Genomic DNA, 13,099 nt, shown 5'->3' on the forward strand with positions numbered 1-13,099 from the left:
GGAACAGGGTGGGGCTATTGTTTATTGCAGAGTGATTTCACCACTGTTGTACAATACTGGAGAGATAAAGCTCTTCTGATTGTGATGGCTGGGCCATAGGGAAAGTGATTTGGTGTAAGGCTCAATCCGTTGTCCGAAACTCTTTCGGAGTTTGAACCTTTACTGATCATGAAAGTGCTGATGCGAGAAATGGCCTTATGGTACAACAGCGCAAGCAAGAATTCTTATGTGAAGAGAGGAAATATACAACTGACAAAGCAGCAAGAGCTCAGCTTATGCCTAATCTGAAAACTTGAATTGATAATCAGTACAAAATAATTGATTTTTAAAATGCATTTATTTATTTGAAATTCTGGTCATTTAAGTTTGTTTGATTTTCAAGAAGTTTTATTGGCAGAATGAGAAAAGTACATGATTACACACTCTCTATAACTGTGATTAAAATATGATTAACTGTAGATCTGAAAAAATAAACTTTCTCTCATCATAGTTTTTCTTTGAAAGGGCACATATTTCTAATGTTTCAAAACCCGCCTATTAGTAATATAATTTACCTCTTCTCAACACGTTTGACACTTTAACATAACTAAATTCTGATTTATAGCTATGCCTGTCAGTGACAACATAGTGCAAATAAGGGGAAAAAAATGACCAAAAAAAAAAATCCATTTGCTTTTGCCAATTCAACAGGCTGAAACTGTTGACATGGCCTAGTTTTTTGCTGCAAAAATTGAGAAAAGGAAGAAATCTGTTGATTATATTGCTTCTTGGAGAGTGTACAACAGCATTTGTCTTGGCAGTTTTTCATTATTTTGTACAAATGAACCATTTTACAACACAAAAACAATAAAAGCTAAGCAGTGAACTTGAAAAAGAAAGATGTGTTGCTTTCAGAATTTAGGAAAAGCAAAGCTGGAGATTGGCAGAAATAGTGTGTGTTTACAAAGGGGTCACTAAAAGAGCAATAGAAGTACACTAAAGGTTTTAAAAGAGGTAGGTGAGAACATTATACACACTCAAACCATAATCTTCTAAATTTCCCTTGATTCCGGAAACATTCCTTTCAATTGCATTCTTCTTGTGCCACTGTCATTTAGAAGAATGAGAGGGAAAACCACAGAATTGTAGACCTGTTACATTAAAATCTATTGTTGTGAAATTACCAGAGTCCGTAACTGAGGCTATGATAATTGAATGTCTTGAAACTTTTCAACTAATCAGACGGAGCCAATATGGATTTGTAAATGATCAAGTCTGATGAATTTGCTTGAATTTCATGATGTATGAGAATGGGGAATATCTATGGATATTATTTGCATGGACTTCCAGCAAGCATTGGATAAATTCTACATTAAAGAATGTTGCCTTATGTTGAAGCTCATGGCATTAAAGGAAACTTATTCACTAGTTTAGAAATATTGATTGATGGGCAACAGGATTTGGGATAATGGACAGGTATTCTAAATGGCAGGGTTGCCATATGTGATTTTATTGGAACCTCAACTATTCACTTATATAAAAACAACTCAGGTGGTCAAAATATAGATGTCCAAAATTTGTCAATGACACAGATAAGCAGCATTGTAAGCAGTGCAGCTAGAAACATAATAATATTACAGATATTAACAGAGTATGTAAAGTTTGGCAAATGGATCCCAATATATGTAATTGTGTGGTCATCCACTTTGAACACAATAAAGGAGAGAAGCAGGCACTTTTCAAAGGTATGAAAAGCTAGAAGCAGTGCAGGCCCAGAAAGCTTAGGGATCTTCATACTTAGTGTATGAACAGATGCAGAAACAGATCAAATATCTTAAATGGGATAACGGTACCTGTATAGAGACTAATAAAATACAAGCAATTGGAGGACATAGTTTTGCCATTCAAAGCCCTGGTTGACCACACTTGTGGACAGTTCTGGGCTCCACAGCTTGGGAAGGATATATTGCTCTTGAAGGCAATGCAGCATATATTTGCCGGATTAGAAGAGTTAAATAACGCAGAAATATTACACAAACTAATGTTGGTTAGAAGAATCTTAGAAGAGGTAATATTTCAAAGGTATTAAGGGGAGCAAAGAAGCTTGATGAAAGGAAACTATCTCCACTACTTCTGGAATTCATGGCTTGGGGACATCATCGAGAATTAGAGCCATGGTCTTCATGGAGTGAACTAAGGTAACAAACAAAAGATAATGGAAATTTGGAATTATCATCTCCCATGTCAATTGAAACTAGATCAATTGTTAATTTTAAGAGATTGAGATTGATTGATTTTTGTTCAAAAAAGGTATAAAAGGATCTGGAGCAAAAGTGATTATATAATAATAGAATAGAGATTATGCATGATTTTCGTAACTGGCAGCATGGACCTATGAAGCTAAGTAGCCTCCTTCAATTTCTATTTTTGTAAAGCAAGAAAGGATAAAAACTAAATGGTGGGAGAACTGGAATTCAGAAACAGAATTCAGAGAGTTATTGCTGAAATCAATATCTGGACAGTTTTGACTTCTTCCCTCTAACCTTCATGGACTTGTTTTGCATGCATATAGTACACCATAATGCCTTTGTCTGTATTGCTTGACGAAAATCATAATTAATGAATGTGTACGAAATGACTGAGTTTAGATTATATTGCATCATTGGATGTGCCTTCAGATGACCAAACATTCAGCTGAACACATTGTAGCAGTCAAGGCATCTGCTTTGCTGTTTTGGCAGAAATAGATGAATGGACTGGCTGGAAGCTATCCCAAAGCACCAATAAAAATCCTGAAATCTTGTCTAATGAAAATGGAATCTGTCTTATTCAGTCACTGCAATCCAGTGGGCCAGCCTAATGACCATGACTCCACACTCATGGCACAAAAACAAACTGCCACCCAGACTCCTACCTTCCAGACTAGGCCAAAATGAGGCAATTTAGGTTGTGAAATGCAGAAAGCAATCATCAAATTGTTCCACTTCCAATCTGGTCACACTGACCATTTTTGAAACATGATCTCAGAATGGATACGGGTGTATCATGTCCTCAAATGCAAGTTCCATTCATTCATTTATACCCATATTTGTTCAACTCTGGAATGAATAAGCATGAGGCTGATTGATCAGCATCAGTGTCTCTTTTTAAAATAAATGGGAGCCCATGTATTTGAGAAAATGCAGGTTTATTATGATAGAAGATATCTTAATTAAGGAGTTATGAAGGATGTGATTTGACGTAAAATCAAGCTAGATATTGCACTAAACAGGAAAGACGATAAAAAACACAGTATTCACAAAAAAATTGTGTAACTGCTTTCCCATAGCTTCAAATACCGTCCTTTTACAAAGGTAACATGTAATTGATCTTAATTTAACAAGAGCCTGTGGAAATACAGCATTAGGTATTATTATACCCAACTGTGAACAAATTATGTTGTTAAGCGGCTTATGTAGGTATTTCACTGAGTGATTGCTGAATCTACACATGCTTTTCCTACTCTGTCACACCTGCTAGCATATTTAAAGCTACATCAGGAGGACTGAATAAACATTTTCAAAGCTTGCTTTTTTCTTGAAAAGATGTCCCTCACAAAAGGATAAGCATTTTATCAAGTGAAGGAGAGATACAGAATAGACATTATGAGCAAGATTTCCTCACTTTTGGGCCAAATGTTTTCTCAGATTGATTCATGGCACCCAATCTGCCATAGCTCATGATGAATTACTCATGCAATCTTCTGCTCTTGATTGCATTACATTTTTTTTATATGCATTCATGGAATTTTGACCTCATGCACTGGTCAGCATTTATTGCCGGTCTCTAGTTGTCCTTAAGAAGGTGGCAATGACCTATCTACTTGTACCACTAAAATCCATGTGCTGTAGGTACATCCACAATGCCATTAGGAAGAGATTTCCACAATTTTAACCAAGCAACACTGAAAGAACAGTGAAAGAACAGTGAAACATATCAAAGTCAGATTGGTGAGTGATTTGCAAGGACTCATACAGATGGTGACATTCCCATGTATCTACTGCCCTTGTCATTTCAACAGAAATGGACGTGGGATTGGAAAATGAAGTCTAAGGAGACTGATAAATTTCCTGAACCTGATGAGATCCATACTATGATGTCAAAGGAAGTAGCAGTGACCAGTGGTGTGTCACAAGGATCAGTGCTAGGTCCACTGCTTATATCATTTATATGAATGATTTGGGTGTGAATATAGGAGTTAAAACTTGCAGATGACAGAAATTGGAGGCATAGTGGACCTCAGAGTACAATGGGATCTTAATCAGAAGGGCCAATGCACTGAGGAGCAGCAGATGGAATTTAATTTAGATAAATGTGAGGTGCTACATTTTGGAAAGGCAAATCAGGGCAGGACATACACACTTAATGGGAAGGTCCTGGGGGTGTTGCTGAAGAAAAAAAAGAGACCTTGCACTTCCTTGAAAGTAGAGTCACAAGTAGATAGGATATGCCTGTCTTTATCGGACAGTGCATTCAATATAGGAGTACTGTGAACAGTTTCAGGCCTTTTATCTCAATGAAGATATACAGACATTGAAGGCAATTCAGAGAAGGTCATCAGGCTAATACCAGAATGGACTGTCTTATGAGGAGAGGTTGAGTAAGTTTCATCTGTACTCATTGGAGTTTAGAAAAATGAGTGGCAACTTTATTAAAACATGTAAGATTCTTAAAGAACTTTACAGGTTAAATACAGAAAGGTTACCTGCCCTGTAGGAGAGCTTAACACCAGAAGGCATAATCTCAGAGTAAGAATTTGCATTTTTAAGAGCGAGATGACGAGGAATTTCCTCCAAGTTTTGTGAATCTGTGATATTCTTTCCAACTGATGACTGTTGAGGCTGGGTCATTTAAGTATATTCAAGGCTGAGATTAACCAATTATTTTAATCAGGAAGTGAATCAAGAAAATGAGGACAAGACAGGAAACTGCAGTTGAGGACTTTCAGATCAGCCAAGATCTCATTGAATGGTGGAACAGACCAGATAGACTGAATGGTCTACTTCTGCTCCAACGCTTTATGATCAGAAGGCCTCATGGAGCCTAGGTGAATTTCTGTACTGGAACCTCCAGATGGTCACATGGTGGTGGAGGGCATGTTTGTGGGCATGGTGCCAATCAACTAGGCTGCTTTTTCATGGATGGTATCAAGCTTCTTGTGTGTTGTTAGAGCTGCAGTCTTCAAGGCAAGTGGGAGTATTCAATCACACTCCTGGCTTATGCCTCTTGGATGATGGACAGGATTTGGGGAGTCAGGAAGTGAGTTATGCATTGTAGGATACCTAGCCTTTGATATGGTCTCATAGCCACTGTATTTATTTGGCTAGTCCAATTCAGTTTCTGGTCAATGGTAACCCCAGAAACTAGACAATGAGGGATTATGATGGTAACACCACAAATTTCAAGGACCAATGGTTAGATTGCCTCTTCTTGAAGATGGTCATTACCTAAATTCTTTGTGGCACAAATGTTATTTGCCACTTCTCCACCCAAACCAGGTCTTGTTGCATTTGGGCTTGAACTGCTCCAGCATCTGAGGAGTCACTAATGATGTTGAACATCATGTAATCATTGACAAATATCTCTGTCTCAGACTTTAGGATGGATTCAAGGTAATTGATGAAGATGAAGATGGTTGGGCCTAGGACACTACACTGAGGTACTCCTGCAGAAATGTTCAGGAGCTGAGATGACCAACCTCCAACAACCATATGAATCTTATGTTCCAGGTACAATTCCAATCAGGGCGGATTTTGCCCCGATACCCACTGATTCCAGTTTTGCTAGATACCTTGGTATCGCACTCAGTCAAATGTGGCCTTGATGTAAAGGGCAGGCTCTCTCACCCCACTTCTGGGTTTCATCTCATTGTCCATATTTGAACGAAACCTTTAATTAAATCAGGAACTTAGTGGCCCTGGCTAAATTGAAACTGGGTGTCAATACCTGCTAAGTAAGTACTGTTTGAGAGCATTTTTGATGACATCTTCCATCACTTTACTGATGTTTGCGATTAGACTGATGAAGCAGTAAGTGTTCGAGTTAGATTTGACCTGCTTTTGTGAATAAGACATACTTGGATATTTTCAATTATTTTAGGTAGATGCCAATATTGTTGCTGTTCTGGAACTGCTTGGCTTAGGGCAATGGCTAGTTCTGGAGCACAAGTCTTCAATGATATTGCCAGAATGGTGTCAGGGCCCATAACTGGAATAACCAGTGCCTTTCAGCTATTTCCTCATTTCATGAGGAATGAATCGAATTGGCTGACCATTGGTACCTAGGAAGCTGCAGACCTGTGGGACCAGGTTAGGATGAATCCTTGACTTGGCACTTCTGGTTGAAGCTTGTTGTGAATTCTTCCCTCTCACCTCCTGCACTGATATGCTGGGCATCATCATCATTGAGAATGGGGACATTAATGAAACCTTCTTATACAACTAGTAACTATAGTATCCTATTACTTGAGATGTGCAACAAGAGAACATTCCAGTGTTCAAGCCAGGAGCTGCTCTTTCTATGACTGTGGACATACACTGTGTTTTTTGTATCTAAGATGGTTTGATTTTCAATTTGGGCTTTTGGACCTAAGACAGCGTTGAAGAATGGTGGCATTATTCACTTCTCATTGTACTCCTGTACCTCTGTACTTGAGTACATGTGACAACAATTCTAATTGTCTAATTCTAATCATATCATGCTTACCAACAAAGGAGGCCATCTCAGATGCAGCCATTCTGGACCAAGATAGCCACCTTGGTCAGTTCGGTGTTCCAGGTTAAATGCAATGCACAGGAGAATAGGAAGAAGATTAACAATCCTACTCCATAATGGAAGTGTCACCATCTACTCCCAAGGCCACCGTTCATTCTAACTCTGCACCTGCACACACTGTTCACCAAGGCTAATGGACTACAACTCTCACTATTTCATGGATCTTGTCCACTCAATAGCTCTCACCCACATCATACTTCCAAACGACTAACCCTTCCTGCCCTCATCGCATCCTGCTCAATCATTGAGCACAACTAACCTGGTTTTCTGCATCAGCATGAAGTGTTATTCCATGCAATTCTATTATACTCATCTGTCTGTAGCGAATTGGATCAGGTTGACCACGTTAACTACAAGGTTCTTGATTGGGGTTGTTAACCTGGGCCAACCAGGCAAGCCTTGGCTGACCAATATAACTAGGAGATTACAGTCTCCTCAGTTCAGGGTTGCCTTGGAGTTAACTGGTCACAGCCAGTGTCATAGTAAATAAAGGGTTATTTGGTGCTGGGCCTCAGGACAGTGAAATAACTGCACAATCATCTCATGGCAGGAACAATTGGTCCACCAATCAATGAGACATTGCTGTACAATGCAGCAGCATATCAACTCTCTTGACTGTTTTAAAATATATATCTTCACAAGCTGTCTCTTCCTCTGCACTAAAAAACAATGCAAAACACATATGTTAAGAGCTTCCAGGTAAGTGTGAAGTGTGAGAGTGCTAAGAAATGAAGTTAAGAGCCATAAGAGGGTTCTTATGCAGGTGTGCAAGATCCATGTGTCCCTATATACAGAATGATCTGGCAGGAGCATGCAAGTTGTAGACATCTCTGAGCACTGAAGTGAAGTTCTGAGGGGCTGAATTGATGTTTGAGTTGGTCTGAGAGCAGGTCTGACACTGGTTTTCTGATGCCGACTTCTGAAGATGAAATGTGGAGAACAGTGTTTGTGGAGAATGCAGGGATGAGTACTGGAAACCAAGTAGAATCAAGCAGTGAGTTGCTGCTGCCAGATTGCCATTCTGACTTTACATTGGGAACAGTCACTGTCTAGTTTCACAGGCAAGGATTAGAGAATTGGAAGCTGCATAGAAATTAGAGGAGTTGGGCTGTTAATGTGCTGCAAATGCATTAAAATAAGGTGTTCATCAATCATTGGTGAGAAACTGAACTCATTCTCAAAATGTAAGGGGAAAACTATTTCTTGAAATGGAGAGTCTGATATTTTCATTTTTTGCTATATTTTCCCACATTTCTCACTATTGGTCACAGTAATCAAGGGAGTGGAAAATTCCACTCCACTTCAGGGATCAAATGTAACAAGTATAAACATTGGCAATCTTATACCATCATGTATGACTTATGTAATAATACTTAACAATATATAGGACTTTGGCCACTTCTCATGATGTCATGCATGGCCTCAAAAGATTTATTTTTGGTCTAAATCTCTGTACTAAATGATAATCTGGTTCAAACAGGGGATGCTTGGTTGGCATTGGAACTGGCAATAGGGGCTAGTTTTCAAATTTAAATTTGAAAAAAAATGTCAGTATTTTGATGCAAAATGCTGGTGTGGTTTAACTTTTATTTCAATTGTCTTCAAAAACCAACACAGTAGAGCTCTTGCACAGAGCAAGCTGAGCACTTGCCTGGTCCAGTATGAACAGGCATGGACTTCAAATTCACCGCAGCTGGACCAAAACATGTTTTTTTTCTGAAGAGCTAGCAAAAATAGTACTTTTGGCACATTAACCAGTGTTAAAAGTCCCTTATAGCTGGCATAAGCTTTATTTATACTAGTATTCATGGACTAAAACTTGTGGTCTATTCCTTTCCAGTTTATCTTTCATAATTATAATAAAACCTCTTCAATTTATCTGTTCTTCTTTTGACAGAACTTCAATTTGCTTGCACACTAGAATACAAAATGCTCTGTTTCTTCACATTAATACTCAGAAGAAGTCACTCAGTGTTCAGAAGCAAAGCTGGTTAATTCAAAACAATTATTGTATAATTAAACAGACATTTTTAACATTGTCAAACTCAGAAGCTAAAAATGCTATGAACTTGCTTTTGAAGCAATCTATATTGACTAGCTTCTTTCTAGAGTTGTCAGCATTAAAGATAGGTTCTGATACTCAAAATCAAGTTAACTGATTACAAGCTAACAAGGTTTCAAAGTTACCTTCATTTCTGGGCTGATCTGGTCACAATAGAGTTTCCTTATTTTAAAAGATGTTATGCTGATTAGTATGTACAGTCTTCAGATTAACAGCAATTGTTTGACTTTTTAATATTAGCATGATGGGATTTTCTGCAAAATTGTTTTGTTTCATTTAGTCACATTTACAACCTACTAGCTGAATGCTCTCAATTTTAAAACATGTAATTTATCTATTCTGTCCTTTAAAATTGAAGATTGGACACTTTATTCACTGTACAGTACACAGCTTGTCAAGGCACAGCAAATCATTGCAAATTCCACATTCCTGTCAGCAAAATAGTTCCATGTTATACTTACCAGGCTGAATACCTGTTTTTTGTTAATGAAATAAATCATGACAACCACCTTTGAGGCAATGATTGGCATTTACATTTATCTCTCAAAACTTCAGGATTAACTGCAAATCTCAAAAAAGGTGTTAACAACAGATAGCCTATTTTGTTACACATGTTTTGAATACACAACATTTTAGTGCAAATCACAACTAGACATTTCCAACTAGAACAAGATTTCCAACAAGATTCTGGAAGGAAGTTCTGAATTCACTTGGCCAGTGTGTGATGGTGAAGATGTAAGAATTTTCTCTGAACTTCTAAACTAGCATTACTGGTTATGTGAAACAAACAAGGTGTTGACAGCAAATGATTTGAAGATATTTCAAATGAAATGCCCTTATAAATTTCATGTATTCTAAACTCTTTGTATATGGCTTCATAGTCAATAAGGAGCATTTGAATTCTGTTGTTATTGTATTATCCATATAGATTGTATAAGTCAGTTATGTAACACATTACTCAAACAGAACCTTTATAATATTAAAATATGATGCTTATGCAAAATAATTTACAGCTAAAACAATCAACAAAAATGGATAATGTTGACTACAAAGAGCAAGGATCTAAAGAATTTCAGGTTCAACTTGAACAACAGATATATTTATTTGAAGAAACATGTTGCCTGGATTTTTACCACAATTCAGAGTTATTTATTGAATTCAGTACAACAGTACTTCCTTTCAATGTCTTAGTCATAGGATCCAGTTCCATAATTTGGAACATTGTCATAAAATATAATGTCCCTGATGTACTTTCTCTATAAAATTGCAACTAATCTGGGATGTTTTCAAAATAAATTTATGTAGATGGTGAACAAAATTGAACTGGCGCAATATTATTTTACCTTTGTGATTTAAGTTGTGACACTTCTTGTGCAATCAATTACACTACATACAAATGGATAATTTCCCCATCTAAGTATCACCCTCATCATTTACTAACCACTTTTACTGCCTCAAACATTTCCCATCCATCAGTTCGTAGTTATTTAATTTGAAACAATTGTTCTGATCCTATTTAGAAAGTAGTCACTGCTCTTCCAATTCTATACATATCTTAAAGGCTCTACAGTTAGTCTGTTTCAAAATGGACACTTCTTATTTTGAAAAAGTAATCTGCTCATCTTGCCTTTCTAACAGCTGGAAATATTTACAAATTAAGCTTTTAATAGGCTGTATTGCTAAGGATGGGCAAGTTACTCTGACATCCAAGTGAAATTTTGTTCTTCAGTGACTGTGTATTGTAACCCAGCATCAGGGACTGCATGGAAGCTAATGCATAATAACAGACTGCAAGGCTGGTGAAAGAATATTAGAAAGCCTTTTTTCTTTTGCTGTGACTGTTAAATGCTCTAGGTCTGACAAAGGTAGAAGAGAAGTAGTTTAGCTACAGTGCTATCTCCTCTCCCTTATGTAATAGTGGAGGAGTAAAAAAAAAGCAGATCAATTTGCTGGGGTAAGATCAAATGAAAAAATGAACCATGGGGAAAGAGTCAGGTCAGCGTGGAGAGAAAAGCAAACCTGTTCTTCATTAACTCAAACCCTCATGGGATGTCACACATTACCTGTCCACTGGCTTATTGAACTACTCAACCTGCCTCTCACTCCATTCTTCTGGTTCTCTGTGAATCATATCCTCCTGCTGCTGACAAGTTAACAAGAGACTGTGGCTGCAACATGAAAGCGATTTTTTTTTTCTTGTGTCTAAAACAGCCTGAATTTCCAAAGATGACACACCAACCACTCGTGATATGCCAAGATGAAATGGTAGGTCTGAACTAGTCTCGAAGCTACACAGATAAAAGTAATCAAGTGACACCGGTGGAATGCAAATTGGCATTCTCAACTCCACCACTTACAGAGGCATGAAACATCTCTGACAGGAACCGCCATTAAGACAAAATGTTGTGTTAAGCAACAGACACACATTCACAGAGTACCCAGCAGGCAGAAACATTTCACAAGGGGTGGTTGAACAGTTATCAAAAAAACAAAATGTTCTCTGTTGTCCTGTAAGGGTCTTCTGTCAGACAGAATGAAAAGCAATCAGCTGCCTCTCCAGGAAGGAGGCAAAACCAAACTTTACAACAAACTAAACCTTATAAACTGTACATAGGGAGAGAAAGAAAGTGACACATGAATGCAAGTGATACTCCTCAGCTGCCTCCACATGACAATTAGAGATCTCCTTCACTTCACCAATGGCTTTGATCACTGACACTGGACATGGCACATTAACAGAATAGCAGAAACATCAGCAAGATCTTACAAATGCAATCAATGCATCTCCTGTTTAATGCTCATTATACACCTCATAACCCTTGGAATAAAGGGAGTCAAGGAAAAACTAACAAACCGTCCAGAAAAGTGAATGTGTGGGGAGGACGGGGACGGGGTAAATAGCATTAACTTTAGCACTGTCACAAACACACTATCTCTCTCTCTCACACACACACATATACAGAGACAAAGGTACAGATACTTAGCACCTTGCTACTTTTTTTTAAAAAAACACATTATCAAAATCGGAAATTAGCAAAAAAAAGAAATTATTGAGCCTCAGGGAGAGATTCGTCCAACACCACCGACTCCCTCCCTCCCTCAAATATCACCCGAACCCCAAAATATCCTTTAAAGAAACAGGCCTCGCTTATTGAGAGGGGCGTCATTGGCAGAAACTTTGAACAAACTTTTTGTGACACATCGGCACATGAGTAACAACTTCCAGGAATCAGATCAGTAATTCCAATGAAAAGAAAAAAAATCAATCAATGAAGGAAAAATATTTACCATTTCTGCATGGTGTCCGGGTCTGAGGTCTCAGTGACTTTTTTTCCCCCCTATCTGAGGAGAGACGGTTTCACGAGAGAATTTTAAAAGTTTTTTTTTCAAATGAAAGTCTGTGGACAGATGTCGGATTTGAAATGTCTGACAGCAAACTTTGGGGTGAAAAGGGGAGAGGTGAGGAGGAGAGAGAGGCGAGTTCGCCCTGCCTCCAGGGACTGTTCTGCTTTCAGTCGATGTGAATCCTGCAGGTTTGTTTCTGTGGCTCAGATTCGAGTGTAGCTCCTAAACTCTGCAGCCAACACGGCTCGACCTGCCTCCTGCCCCGGCTCTGGGACAGCCTCTGGATCTGCTTCTGGCTCCGGTTGCAGAGACTCCGCTTTCGGGCTGTCATTCGAGAGGGATTTTTTTTCACAAGAGAGACTGAAAAGCTCAGTTAGCTCGGCAGCGCCTCGCCAAACGCTTTAGTCCGCGAAAGGCGCTCAGGCGCTGAAGAAGAAAAAAAAGAGGATTAGATTTTCTTAGTCGGAATTAGAGAAAAGTGAAGTGGCCCAAAGTGAGGAGGGCGGTTTCTTTTCATCTCCGTCTGTCTGCCTGTCTGGGTTTCGCCTCTCGTCACCGAGCAGCAGCTGAGAGACACTCAGGCACACATCTGGAAATGACAAGCGAGCCAAGTCCCTGCCCTGCACTCACATCACCACTCGCACACTTACTCCACTCAGACCACATTCACACCAGGACTCAGATTCACACTCACCTCACATTCTCAGTCAGACACACCCACAACAGATCTCATTTACCACAGGTTCACAATCAACTCACACTCACTTGAATTACATACCTATGGCATCAAGCCACACTCACTGCGTTCACAACTAACTCACACACCTACTGACACCAAGCCACAAACACTTACTGTGGCTGCAACCAGTTCACACTCACTTGAATTATATATCTGATGAC

General features: G+C 38.7%; 1 protein-coding gene across 1 annotated transcript in view; it reads right to left on the minus strand.

Annotated features, from left to right (window-relative positions):
• Window positions 1-12,704, minus strand: part of bnc2 (basonuclin zinc finger protein 2) — a 756,635-nt gene extending 743,931 nt beyond the window's left edge. Inside the window, exon 1 of the mRNA XM_060839984.1 lies at window positions 12,143-12,704. Coding sequence (XP_060695967.1) covers window positions 12,143-12,145 — 3 coding nt within the window. The 5' untranslated portion in view covers window positions 12,146-12,704. The remainder of the gene's footprint in view (window positions 1-12,142) is intronic.
• Window positions 12,705-13,099: the final 395 nt, after the last annotated feature.

The sequence above is a fragment of the Hemiscyllium ocellatum genome, chromosome 2, assembly GCF_020745735.1.
Source record: "Hemiscyllium ocellatum isolate sHemOce1 chromosome 2, sHemOce1.pat.X.cur, whole genome shotgun sequence".
Taxonomy (NCBI): Eukaryota; Metazoa; Chordata; class Chondrichthyes; order Orectolobiformes; family Hemiscylliidae; genus Hemiscyllium; species Hemiscyllium ocellatum.